Below are 13,859 nucleotides of genomic sequence, written 5' to 3'. Positions count from 1 at the left end.
AAATGCCAGAGCTTATAAGTATAAGCACTAATATGGATCACTGGCAGTGCATATTAAATACCAGGCAGTGCGGGTTATTAGAAGAACGGGACTTACAAGTGATATTCCTGGATAGTCATGCTCTGTACTCCAAGGACAGAAGAAGTGGCAGGTTTTTGGAGGGAGAAAAGTTAAAGGGCTTTATTGCCCATGATATTGCAGGCTTTTTCTTTTTTTAGTGTAAATGTTTTTACAGAATCTGCTAGGAGGATTTTTATAGATGTAAAACACTGGAAAGGAGAAGACTGATGATGATTTAATTATGAAAATGGAACAATAATTATCAAATAAAAATTGATTTAGTTTTTCTTTTAAAATAAATAGTAATAAAAATTATTTTTCTAAGGAAGAATTGGGTTAAATCCTCTTGTCTAAATGTGCTTTACAATATAAGGGTTACACCTATGGTCCATATTCAGTGTCTGACCCCAAATGGTTTTCATTTTAGACGTATTTGCAGGAGTCCATACATTTAGCTATGTAGAAAATGTAGTGGGGTTTAAAACAATGAATTGTTTAGCATTTAAATACATTTGCTTCACTATAACAACCCCAAAATCAATGTCCAAGACAGGACTGCAGAAATGATCATTAAAGTCTTTAAAAAAATGACTGGGAATTGAAAATCAAGCCAGAATTTATGCAAAAACAGCTGGGTTGAGGTTTTTGCTCCTCATCAGTGTGCAGTAGGATTCTGGATTGGCCAGTGAAAGGCCTATGATGTGGGTTATTAAGGATATAGTTTCTCCTTAAGTAGAGCACCTAGAAGGCGAGTGAGTGAGGAGACACTTGGAGAGGTATTGTTCTGTCCAATACATGGCTTATAGTTCCAGTCCCTGACTCTGCTTTCAGAACTGCCCATTAGTTCATTAAGCAAATCCCTGGTCCAGGACTAGACAGACAAAACGAGAGGGCAAATACTATGAATATACAACAGCGCATTATCCTGTAACCCCTTCACTAGAATAGGGGATGTTCACCTTGGACAAGCAAAGATCTATCTGCCTGTCTTTTCCTTTGAAGCTTACAGAACCTGGAGATTAAGGCCTCATGTCCACGGGCTAAATATGATTTAAGATCCGCAGCGGATCACCCACATGCAGATCCGCATCCCATAGGGATGCATTGACCATCCGCGGGTAGATAAATACCCTCGGATGGTAAATAAAAGTGATTTAAGAAAAAATGGAGCATGAAAAAATCTGGACCATGCTCAATTTTCGTGCGGGTCTCCCGCGGGGACGGCTCCCGCGGGCTTCTATTGAAGCCTATGGAAGCCGTCCGGATCCATGGAAGACAAAAATCGGAATTTACTCACCTGCTCCGGTTCTTCCCTTCGCCGCGGCTCCATCTTCTCTCCGTCGCGGCCGGATCTTTTTTCTTTGGGCCAGCGCATGCGCGGGGCACGTCACCGACGTGCCCTGCGCATCCGCCGGGCCGAAGAAAGAAGATCCAGCCGCGACGCAGAGAAGATGACGCCGCGGCGAAGGGAAGATCCGGAGCGGGCGAGAGGTGAGTTTATTCTTATTTTAAGCGCTCATGTCCGCGGGGCAGGAGGGACCCGCTACGGATTCTCCATGGAGAATCCGTAGCGGGCCTGATTTTCCCCGTGGACATGAGGCCTAAGTGCGGATCACGCTCTGGATGGCCCCCATTGATCTCTATGGGTGCAGGAGATCCGCTGCGGATATTAAATGTGAATTAAATGGGTGCGGGAGATCCACTGCGGATTTCAAGGCTGGGAGGTGGAGAGAGTACTAGGAGGTGGGGTAAAGTGGGTAAAACACCTCCAGCGTAAAAATTGCATCCGCGTACATACGCGCATGAAAAAAAAACGCATCCGCATGTCACTCGCATGCAATAAAATACAATTTTAAGCTCATCCGCACTGTATCCGCAGTCCAAATCCGCAGCGGATTTGATTTTCGACGTGCCCTGCGCATCCGCCGTGCCGAAGAAAGAAGATCCGGCCGCGACAGAGGGAAGATGAAGCCGCGGCGAAGGGAAGATCCGGAGCGGGCGAGAGGTGAGTTTATTCTTATTTTAAGCGCTCATGTCCGCGGGGCAGGAGGGAACCGCTACGGATTCTCCATGGAGAATCCGTAGCGGGCCTGATTTTCCCCGTGGACATGAGGCCTTAGGCCTCATGTCCACGGGGAAAATCAAATCCGCTGCGGATTTGGACTGCCGATACAGTGCGGATGAGCTTAAAATTGTATTTTATTGCATGCGAGTGACATGCGGATGCGTTTTTTTTTCATGCGCGTATGTACGCGGATGCAATTTTTACGCTGGAGGTGTTTTGCCCACTTGACCCCACCTCCTAGTACTCTCTCCACCTCCCAGCCTTGAAATCCGCAGCGGATCTCCCACACCCATTTAATTCACATTTAATATCCGCAGCGGATCTCCTGCACCCATAGAGATCAATGGGGGCCATCCAGAGCGTGATCCGCACTTAGGCCTCATGTCCACGGGGAAAATCAGGCCCGCTACGGATTCTCCATGGAGAATCCGTAGCGGGTCCCTCCTGCCCCGCGGACATGAGCACTGAAAATAAGAATAAACTCACCTCTCGCCCGCTCCGGATCTTCCCTTCGCCGCGGCTTCATCTTCCCTCTGTCGCGGCCGGATCTTCTTTCTTCGGCACGGCGGATGCGCAGGGCACGTCGGTTGCGTGCCCCGCGCATGCGCCGGCCCGAAGAAAAAAGATACGGCCGCGACGGAGAGAAGATGAATCCGCGGCGAAGGGAAGATCCGGAGCAGGTGAGTAAATTCCGATTTTGGTCTCCCGCGGATCCGGACAGCTTCCATAGGCTTCAATAGAAGGAGACCCGCACGAAAATGGAGCATGGTCCAGATTTTTTCATGCTCCATTTTTAAAAAAATCATTTTTATTGACCATCCGCGGGTATTTATCTACCCGCTGGTGGTCAGTGCATCCCTATGGGATGCGGATCCGCGGGCAGGAGAAGAGTTAAAATTTGCTGCGGATTTTAATTCTTCTTTTGCCCGTGGACATGAGGCCTTATCCCGTGGACATGAGGCCTTAGGCGTCAAACACAACACTCTTCTCCAAGGAAGATAGTAACCCTTCAGAGCTCCTTCTTGCAATGAAGATTCTTGGCCAGTAGAGATGAGCGAGCATACTCGTCCGAGCTTGATACTTGTTCGAGTATTAGGGTGTTCGAGATGCTCGTTACTCGTAACGAGTACCACGCGGTGTTCGGGTTACTTTCATTTTCTTCCCTGAGAAATTTGCGCGCTTTTCTGGCCAATAGAAAGACAGGGAAGGCATTACAACTTCCCCCTGCAACGTTCAAGCCCTATACCACCCCCCTGCAGTGAGTGGCTGGCGAGATTAGGTGTCACCCGAGTATTAAAATCTGCCCTCCCGCGGCTCGCCACAGATGCCTTCTGACATAAATCAGGGAAAGTGCTGCCGCTATAGGGAGACCGTCAGGAGTTATTTTAGGCTTCAAGAACCCCAACGGTCCTTCTTAGGCCATAGAAATCGCAGATCGCACCTATGTGCGATCTGCGATTCCTGTTCTCTTCTCTATATGCGCTCAATGGGGCCGGTGGCAGCAGCGTCGACCCCATTGAGAACATATAGAAGACAAATCATTCTTCTCTGCCACAGCTGTAACAGCTGTGGCAGAGAAGAACGATGTTTGCCCATTGAATTCAATGGAGCCGGCAATACAGCAGGTTCCACTGAAAGCAATGGGCTGCCGGCGATCGCGGGATGAATTGTCGGGAAGGGCTTAAATACGTCTTATACGCCCCGTCGCCTTATACGCCGGTATATATTTTTATTGTAACACATTTCTGGATGAATTGCAGGGAAGGGCTTATATATTTAAGCCCTTCCCGACAATTCATCCCGCGATCGCCGGCAGCCCATTGCTTTCAGTGGAACCTGCTGTATTGCTGGCTCCATTGAATTCAATGGGCAAACATCGTTCTTCTCTGCCACAGCTGTTACAGCTATGGCAGAGGAGAACGATCTTTATGCTGACAGTGCGGGGGGGGGCCCACTCTTGCCGCTATTGTGGCTTAATAGTGGGACCTGGGAACTTGAGATGCAGCCCACCATGTAGCCCCTCGCCTGCCCTATCTGTTGCTGTGTCGTTCCCATCACTTTCTTGAATTGCCCAGATTTTCACAAACGAAAACCTTAGCGAGTATCGGCGATATACAAAAATGCTCGGGTCGCCCATTGACTTCAATGGGGTTCGTTACTCGAAACGAACCCTCGAGCATCGCGAAAAGTTCGTCCCGAGTAACGAGCACCCGAGCATTTTGGTGCTCGCTCATCTCTATTGGCTAGTTCAAAAATTTACAGAATAAAACCTAGTTAGTGGATAATGATGTTGTCTTTAGCTCCATACTTTTCACGGATAGAGTTCCAAGGTGCGGTCCAACCTGACCACACCTTGGTTTATGGACCAAAACTAAGAGCATCGTGCATGCGCAGTGCTGCTCTGTTCACCTCACAGGGACTGCGGGAGATAGTACTCAGCTAATTCCATCATTCCCATTGATTGAAAGTGCAACCGCTGCACCATTTATTCTCCATGTCACTGCGGCTGGTTACACAAGACCACCGTGACGAAAAGAGAAATACACGGGACCCCTGTTTTCTGCATCAAAGGGGGTCTGATAGTCAAATGTGATACAACTGCTTTAAGAAGGAACAAATGGACTATTTTAAACTGACCAACAAGGAGTCCTGATCTCATTCCAAGGAACCGGTAAACATTTGAATGCTTCAGAGAATTCCAGTGGAATAAACTACTTGCGGACTAGTGCAAGAAGCTCAACAGGGGTACAAAAACATTTGGAGGCTGTCATTGTTGTCAAAGGTTGTGCAAACCAGTATCAAGTAAGAGGTCAGTAATGATGTCCACGTCACAAACTTCTATTTACAAAATGACTGCATCTATGTTGACAGGTAAACTTTTTTGTTGAATGCATACGGACATACTTAAAGGGGTTGTCCCGCGGCAGCAAGTGGGTCTATACACTTCTGTATGGCCATATTAATGCACTTTGTAATGTACATTGTGCATTAATTATGAGCCATACAGAAGTTATAAGAAGTTTTTCACTTACCTGCTCCGTTGCTAGCGTCCTCGTTTCCATGGAGGCCGTCTAATTTTCGGCGTCTAATGGCCAAATTAGACGCACTTGCGCAGTCCGGGTCTTCTTCTTGCCTCAATGGGGCCGCTCGTGCTGGATGCCGACTCCGTGTAGCTCCGCCCCGTCACGTGCCGATTCCAGCCAATCAGGAGGCTGGAATCGGCAATGGACCGCACAGAAGACCTGCGGTCCACCGAGAAAGAAGATCCCGGCGGCCATCTTCAGCAGGTAAGTAAGAAGTCACCGGAGCGCGGGGATTCAGGTAAGCACTCTCCGGTGTTCTTTTTTAACCCCTGCATCGGGGTTGTCTCGCGCCGAACGGGGGGGGGGGGGGGGGGTTGAAAAAAAAAACCCGCTTCGGCGCGGGACAACCCCTTTAATATTCTGATACCACGTTAGTATGTGTCCACTTATTTCTGATTAGGGCATTTTAAATTAAACAGTCAAGGGTGCCTGTAATGTTGACCACAACTTTATTTCTTTGCTTCAACAGACACTAGACCAACTTCCACTGACCAATCCAGAACATTTTGGAACTCCTGTAATAGGAAAGAAAACAAATCGTGGAAGAAGGTCTAATCACATGTAAGTAAGTCCTCAGGATTGAATTGCTAGATTTTTTTTCAAGAAGAGCTGTAAAAAAGAAATATTTGTTTCTTGCCCTAATTTTATCTATTTTTGCTAATTTGTCATATTTGAATGTTTTAAATCATGTAACTAATTTTCGTATATGAAAAGTAGCTGATATACCCAGCTTCGCCCTCGCTAATTTGGTACAGATGTTTACCTGTTGTTCGCATGGAAAATTTTATGAAGTCATGGTTACTTCAGAGGAACAGAGGAATAAAATATGTATACACATAGATAAGTGTTAGATTCTCCTCAGACTGCATTTACCTCTGTCCCTCTGCAGAATGTGCCTTAAAGGTAACGCCCCTTTTTATTCAAATTTGACTGCAGACTGGAGGTGACAGCCCCTTCTCAGCCTTTAAGGCACGCTCCATCCCTGCAGTCCATGGCTGCTTCCTTATGTACTTGACAGCCTTTCAGTATATATGCACACAGAGGTCAGTTAGATTCTCCTCAGTATATACACATAGAGGTCAGTTAGATTCTCCTCAGTATTCTAATCATATCCCTAGGCTTTATGGTTTCAGAGAAAAGAACTATTTCATATATTGCAGATCTTCGCACAGTTTTTCATACATAGAATTGAATATTGATGTTGCGACCCCTTTATTTTTCCTATTTAGGAAGCAAAGAATGCCTGTGCCAAATTTCACAATTGTGCAGTACAGATGTGTGTTAGCCACATTACATAGGGGGTCATTTACTTTGATGCTTAGAATTGAAAAATCAAGTTGCGACCCCTTTACTTTTCCTATTTAGGGCCTAAAGAATGGTTGTGCCCAATTTCACATTTGTGCGGTACAGATGTGTGTTTTTAGTTACATTACATAGGGGTGCACTTACTTTTGCACTTAGAATTGAATAATCAAGTTCTGACCCATTTACTTTTCCTATTTAGGACCTAAAGAATGATTGTGCCAAATTTCAACTTCGTATGACGCCGGGAAGTTAGAGAATTCGTGTCCAGTCAGTCAGTCAGGGCTTTCGCCTTTATATTTATAGAAGACAACATAAGTAAACAGCAAAAAGCGTCTTTTACATGACTATTCTGATTATTGAAGATAAAGATGCATTCAAAATGTATCTTATCCTTGTGGAGAAGTAATTGCCTCCCCTAAAACCTACTAACTGGTTGTGCCACCCTTGGCAGATACTACTGCAACCAGATATTTGCGAAACCTGTGATGAGTATTTTACATTGCTGGTAAGCTGAATTTTGGGCCACTCTTTGCAGGATTGTTTTAACCCCTTAACAACTGCTGCATCGGGAAACTACGTCCTCAGTAAGTGGGCTTTAATCCTAGAGGACGTAGTTTTATGCATCCTCGTTGGATTAACGCCCACTTGCCTGAGGACGTGACAGCTCCATGCTGTCGGTGCCCGCAGGTAGCCGACAGCATGGAGCTGTCATCCCAGGATGCGGGCAGTCGTCCCCCCCCCCCCCCCCGGTAAAGAAAAGTGCCTAAAAAGTTAGATATGCAGCTGACCTGATGGATCAGATCCATCAGAGCAGCTGAAAATTCTTACCTGGCTTGTCGGCGGTGTCCCCCGGAGATCGGGTCCTCCCGGACCCGCCGGCGGTCTTCTGCGCATGCGCGCCAGACGATGACGTCAGGCGCATGCGCAGAAGCCCGGGAGCCCCCGGCAAATTTTAAATCTCCTGGCTCCCGGCTCCTGAAGGTAGCATGCGATCGCTGTTAACCATTGGATAGCGGCGATCGCGAAAAAGTTTTTAAAAAAAGTCAGTTTCACCTCCCCTCATGGATCTGATCCATGAGGGGAGGGGAAAATACTCACCTAAGTCCTCCCCGATGTCCCAGGACCCGAATCCCCATCTGCGCATGCGTACCCGATGATTGACATCGGGCGCGTGCACAGATGGGCTCGAGCCTCGGGAAATTTAAAATCCCTCTGATCTTGGCTGCCATGTGTAGCGAGGAACAGAGAGATTATACCGGGGACATGATCACTGTTATCCAATGGATGACAGTGATCATGTAAAGTTAAAAAAAAGGGTAAAAAGTAAAAAAAATAAAAAAAAAAAGTTTTAAAGTTTTTAAAAGTTTAAAAAAAGTTAAAAAAGCTTGCGATCGGTGAGAGGACATGAAACTTTTTACCGGAGGCCTCCGTATTTGCGCCCCGACGCGATCTTCCTCCGTCAACTTACCCGGATTCTGCACATGCAACCGCCGGCAAAACAGCGAACACATGCACAGGAGTCGGGGAGCACAGGAAATGTAAAATCTCCTTGCTCCCAGCGACCAATGGTCACCGTGAGCCTGGAGCAGTGACGGGTGGCCTCGTTGAGCGGTACCCGGTCACGTGATAAAAAGGTAGCGATCTACCTTAGGCCGGTCTCACATGACCGGATAGGAATTACGGATTCCGCATGCGTCTGATCCGCGGTAATACGCAGATGAAGCGCATTGGATTACACAATTCTGCTCACATTAGCAGGTCGGAATTGCGTAATCCACTCGCAGAAAAGAGAACGCAGCAGGTTCTATTTTACCGTGGATATCCGCAACATAGAGCCCATTGTGCTCCATGGTCACGGATATACCCGCAGCCCATACGCAACTACATTGTATACGGGCTGCGGGTACCTGGGTCATCGCTAAGCGACTGTGCGCGAAATACAAATTTAAAAAAAGTACTGCGAATGACCGCCTGTGTGAGTAGGCAGTTATGCGCAGTACAATAGGCGGTCGTACGCAGGGACACAGCCGGGCTCACAGCTGGGATCCGCTGCGGGCCTCCGCAAGCGGATTCCACCTACGGCCGTGTGAGCCCGGCGTTATTCAGACCGCTACCTGTAATTCGCAATTTACAAGAAGCCCCGGGAACGCTCGCCTTCATGCAGTTCCAGGAGCATCTTGTTGAGCGTCTTCTGTGCGAGACCGCCGCACCTCATCAAGCTTACGGAGACTCACAGAGCGCCACTTTTTACACCCTATACCCACCACTGAGGTCAAGAAATGACCCCCAAAAAGCATGAAAGGAGGGGGGGATACACGGTTTTATTGTCCCATGTACCCATCCCAACCAGCCTCCGTAATTACCCCTGTCTTTGGAAATACCACACAGTTCACATTATTACTTTTATCTAAGATTTGGGGAATGCCGAAAAGGGCGCGGAGTGTGGGGGGGAGGGGCGGGGGATTTTTAGGGAGTCAATTTTTATTCCGTACAAATGAACAATGGGGCCTTGAATTTATTCAGTTCTGCCCTGAAATCCAACGGGTGTTCCCTGCATTACAGGACTAACCATGTGTCCTATAAGTAGATTAGGGCCACAATGGGTATGTTTTTGAACACGGGACAAAAGGGGGTATCCATTTTGGGGTGAAGGTCTTCATTCCTATGTAAACTGTACAAAAAAAACTGTTTTTAAATTGACAAAATTGCCCAAAAAATGAAAAACGTAATTTTTTCCTTCTGCTTTGCTTAGATTTATTCAAAAACTGTGGGATCAAAATACGCAGTATACCACTAGATGAATTCATTAAGGGGTCTAGTTTTTAAAATGGGGTCATTTGAGGGGGTTCTTTATCGTTTTAGACGCTCAATGGCTCTATAAGTGGGCAATGGGGCCTGAAATTTATTCCGTTGTACCCTGAAATCCAACGGGTGCTCCTTCCATTATAGGCCTAGCCATGTGTCCTTTAAGTAGAATAGGGCCACAAGGGGTATGGTTCTGAAGACGGGACAAACAGGGGTATCCATTTTGGGGTGAACATCTTCATTCCTATGTACACTGTACAAAGAAAAATGGTTTTTAAATTGATACAAATGCCAAAAAAATGAAAATTGTAATTTTTTTCCTACTGCTTTGCTTAGATTTATTCAAAAATTGTAGGCGTAAAAATACACAGCACACCCCTAGATTAATTCGTTAGGGGGTCTAGTTTTCAAAATGGGGTCATTTGTTGGGGTTCTCTGTCGTTTTGGCCGCTCAAGGGCTCTACAAGTGGGCAATGGGGCCTAAATCACCTTCATGCTAAATTTCTGTTCTGAAAGCCACCGAGTACGCCTTTCATTTTGGGCCCAGTTGTGCATCCACACATAAGATTAGGGCCACAATGGGTATGTCTCTGAACACGGGAAAAACAGGGGTATCCATTTTGGGGTGCAAGTCTTCATTCATGTGTGTGCTGTACCAAAAAAGCAGTTTTTAAAACGACAGAATTGCCAAAAAACCGAAAATCACATTTTTTTTCCTTTTGCTTTGCTTGAATTCATTCAAAAACTGTGGGGTCAAAATGGGCAGTACACCCCTAGATAAATTCGTTAAGGGGTCTAGTTTTCAAAATGGGGTCACTTGTGGGGGTTCTCTTTGGTTTTGGCCGCTCAAGAGCTCTACAAAAGTGCTATGGGGCCTAAAACGCCTTCAAGGAAAATTTATGTTCTGAAAGCCACCGACTACTCCTTTCATTTTGGGCCCCGTTGTGCATCCACACATATGATTAGGGCCACAATGGGTATGTCTCTGAACACGGGACAAACAGGGGTATCCATTTTGGGGTGCAAGGCTTCATTCATGTGTGTGCTGTACCAAAAAAGCAGTTTTTAAAACGACAGAATTGCCAAAAAACCGAAAATCACATTTTTTTTCCTTTTGCTTTGCTTGAATTCATTCAAAAACTGTGGGGTCAAAATGGGCAATACACCCCTAGATAAATTCGTTAAGGGGTCTAGTTTTCAAAATGGGGTCACTTGTGGGGGTTCTCTTTGGTTTTGACCGCTCAAGAGCTCTACAAAAGTGCTATGGGTCTAAAACGCCTTGAAGCAAAATTTATGTTCTGAAAGACACCGACTACTCCTTTCATTTTGGGTCCCGTTGTGCATCCAGACATAAGATTAGGGCCACAATGGGTATGTTTCTGAACACGGGAGAAACGGGGGTATCCATTTTGGGGTGTAAATCCTCATTTTCATGGGCAATATAGGAAAAAAATATGTCTTTAAAATGACATATTTGCAAAACTATGAAATTTTATTTTTTCTCCTCTAAGGCCGCCTGCACACGAGCGTTCCGGATTCCGCTAGCGGATTTTCACGCGCGTATGGTACCTAAATGTGCTTGCGGATAGGTGCGGATGCGTGAAAAATCACGCGCGGATGTGTTGCGGAAAAAAACGCGCAGACACCCCTTATTGTAAACCCAACCCCTAGAGAACTGCCCATTCCTTGGAAAACAGCTTAAAAACCAACACCTAGACTCCGTTTTGTCCCTCTTGCTTGTGCGAGCACCGTTAAATTATTCTGGCAACATGCTTTCACCCGGTGAGCAGATGTCTTTGTGGGCATGGTTGATCCATGTAGCATTTTTCAGGCGCTTCTCCAGCGTGACTTTATTTCAGTCACTGCCAAAAAATTCACAAGAGGAAGGCCGCCTGCACACGGGCGGAAATCCCGCTGCGGTATTTCCCGCGGGATTTCCGCCGCTGAAAGTCTGCATAGGATTGCATTACAATATGCATTCCTATGCAGACGGCCGCGGTTTGGCCGCGCGAAATCTCGTGCGGCAAACAAACCGCGGCATGTCCTATTTTTGTGCGAGCTCGCACTCACCCGGCCGCCGGCTACGGTCTGTGCATGCGCCGGCTGCGCGGCAGCCGGCACATGAAAGAGTCGGGGCCGCCAGGCGCGGGTGAGTACGCGCTCGTCACTGCAGGCTCTCGGGTCGGGTCCCGCGGCGAGAATTCTCGCCGCCAGATCCGACCCGCTCGTCTGCAGGCGGCCGAATTCATTACTACAGATTTTGCATTCTTAGATCCTGCATTGGCAAGAAATACTACCTATCTCCCTCTACAAATTTGCCTGTGAAGCTCTGTGCTTTGTGTTGGGACGCCTCCTACCATGCCTACTTCCTGTAGTCATAGCAACCAGTGACTCCATCTGCAGCTGCACTGCGGATGTACTGCGTGAAAAAACGCACCCATTCACTTGTATTGGAGGCTTCACGCGCAGAATCCGACCCAAATTAGAACAGGTCGCAGATTTTTTCACGCGCGTGAAAAAACGCGATACAAGTCCGTCCGTCTGGGGACAACTGCGGATCCTCATAGGAGTATATTGGCTGCGGTCTGGGGCAGATAATGTGCCTAAAATAACGCGCTGGAAATTCCGTTCGTGTGCAGGCACCCTTAATTGAATTAATTCCTGAAAAAAACTGGTAGGGTCCAAATACTCATGACACCCCTCAGTGAATACATTAAGGGGTGTAGTTCTTTTAACGGGGTCATTTGGGGGGGGGTATCTATTATTCTGACACTCATGAGCCTTTGCAAACTTGGCTTGGTGCAGGAAAACAAAGTGTTCCTCAAAATGCTGAAAAGTAATGTTAAATGTGTACGTCCTATAAATGGTTAAAAAAAACACAAAAGTTTTTCAAGTGTGCATTCAGAATAAAGTAAACAGATGGAAATATATATTTCATCAAAAATTTGTACAGTATGTTTGGACATATTTGAGATTACAGTTGAAAGTTTGAAAAAAAAATTTTCAACATTTTTCCAATATTGGTACTTTTAATAAATATACACAAATTATATCGGTCTCTTTTTACAACCAAAATGAAGTACAACATGTGGCGAAAAAACAATGTCAGAATCACTTGGATATGTAAAGCCTTTACGGAGTTATGCTACGTTGTACAACGCATGTCAGATTTCCAAAATTTGGCTCCGTCACTAAGGCGCAAACAGGCTTTGTCACTAAGGGGTTAATTTAGTTACATTGGAGGGTTTTTGAGAACGAACCGCCTTTTTGAGGTCTTGCTACAGCATTTCGATGTGGCATTGTGCTCTAGACCTGCACAGTCCCACAGAGATATAACTGTTCTGCCGGGAATCTGCCGGCAACTTCCCGCTTCTTTTTTTAAACTTCTGCACTCCTTTTTTTACACATTATTTATTCTGCACGCTGAACGCCGTAAAAATGAAATCCAAAAAACAAATTGCAGAATTTCTTTTCTTTTTTTCCCCAATCTCCCTAAAATTATTTTTACAAAAGTTATGCAATACATTATATATACCCAAAAATGATGCCATCAAAAAGTACAACTTGTCCCGCAAAAAACATGCCTTCATATGGCTGTGTCAAAGCAAAACCTATAACAGGGCCCCCAACTATAATGCCTTATTCATAGTGCTAGGCTCTCTACATGGAGAAGAGAGGCCTTATGGGCCCTCTAAGGCTGCTGGGCCCAGGTGCAACTGCATACCCTATAGTTACGCCGGTACACTTACCCATATTTTGCACCTTAATGACCAGGCAACTGTATTTTGTTTTTTCATTGTCTCTTTCCAAAAATGATAGATAGCATTCTTATTTTTTGGTTGACATAGCCCTATGCAGTGGCATGTCACCAATGTAGACCAATCACATGACTGCTATGAGGCCCGTGCAAAAGGAGCGCCTGGGGTTGAATAGTTGTCCCAACGCTGCCCTTCCCGAAAGTCTGCCCAGCAGCAGCAGCACAATTTAGTCTTCGCTAAAACCTTCAACCAGACTGTTACATAATAATCTTGCCCAAAATGGACTCTTGAGAAAGCAAATTGAGTTGCTGAAACATAAGAATTTGGCGCCACCGAGAATTTTTTTCTCATCTGCAAAATATGCTGCAAGGCTTACAAAAGTAAGTCTACAATTGTGTGGCTCAGGTGCACATTCAAATTTATGCATGCCTTTTACCCTTTAAAGGGCTCCAGCTACATTTTTTTTAAAATTTAGATCCAAAACCACTGAAACAAACTGTACTTACCTTTTCTCGGCCCCAGCGATACAGCACTGTAGCTCTGCGATTCTCTCGGTCAGACGTCGGGTGAGAGCTGCTTGCCAATCACCATTTTGAGCTCCTGGCATCATGGCGTCCGTTATGTAAGCATTGTTGCTAGTAGAACAGGCTTAGGGGGATGCCTGTAGCAGCTGCTACTGGTCTCAGGGTGTGACTGGCACTCTGGGTTTTCCCCCGATTGACTGAATGGCCAATCCTACCCAGGCTCTTACAGCACACCGGTTGTGAATCCCTGTTCTAGACC

At 46.1% G+C, this 13,859-nt stretch overlaps 1 protein-coding gene across 3 annotated transcripts in view; it reads left to right on the top strand.

Moving 5' to 3' along the window:
• ARID4B (AT-rich interaction domain 4B) overlaps window positions 1-13,859 on the top strand; it is a 258,458-nt gene that overhangs the window by 165,234 nt on the left and 79,365 nt on the right. For all 3 annotated transcript variants that reach the window (XM_066596005.1, XM_066596006.1, XM_066596004.1), the window contains exon 7: window positions 5,678-5,769. In XM_066596005.1, the coding sequence (XP_066452102.1) occupies window positions 5,678-5,769 (92 nt within the window). The remainder of the gene's footprint in view (window positions 1-5,677; window positions 5,770-13,859) is intronic.

Source organism: Eleutherodactylus coqui, chromosome 3, assembly GCF_035609145.1.
Source record: "Eleutherodactylus coqui strain aEleCoq1 chromosome 3, aEleCoq1.hap1, whole genome shotgun sequence".
Classification (NCBI taxonomy): Eukaryota; Metazoa; Chordata; class Amphibia; order Anura; family Eleutherodactylidae; genus Eleutherodactylus; species Eleutherodactylus coqui.
The sequence above is the reverse complement of the archived record's forward strand: the minus strand, read 5'-3'. Positions and strand labels throughout refer to the sequence as shown.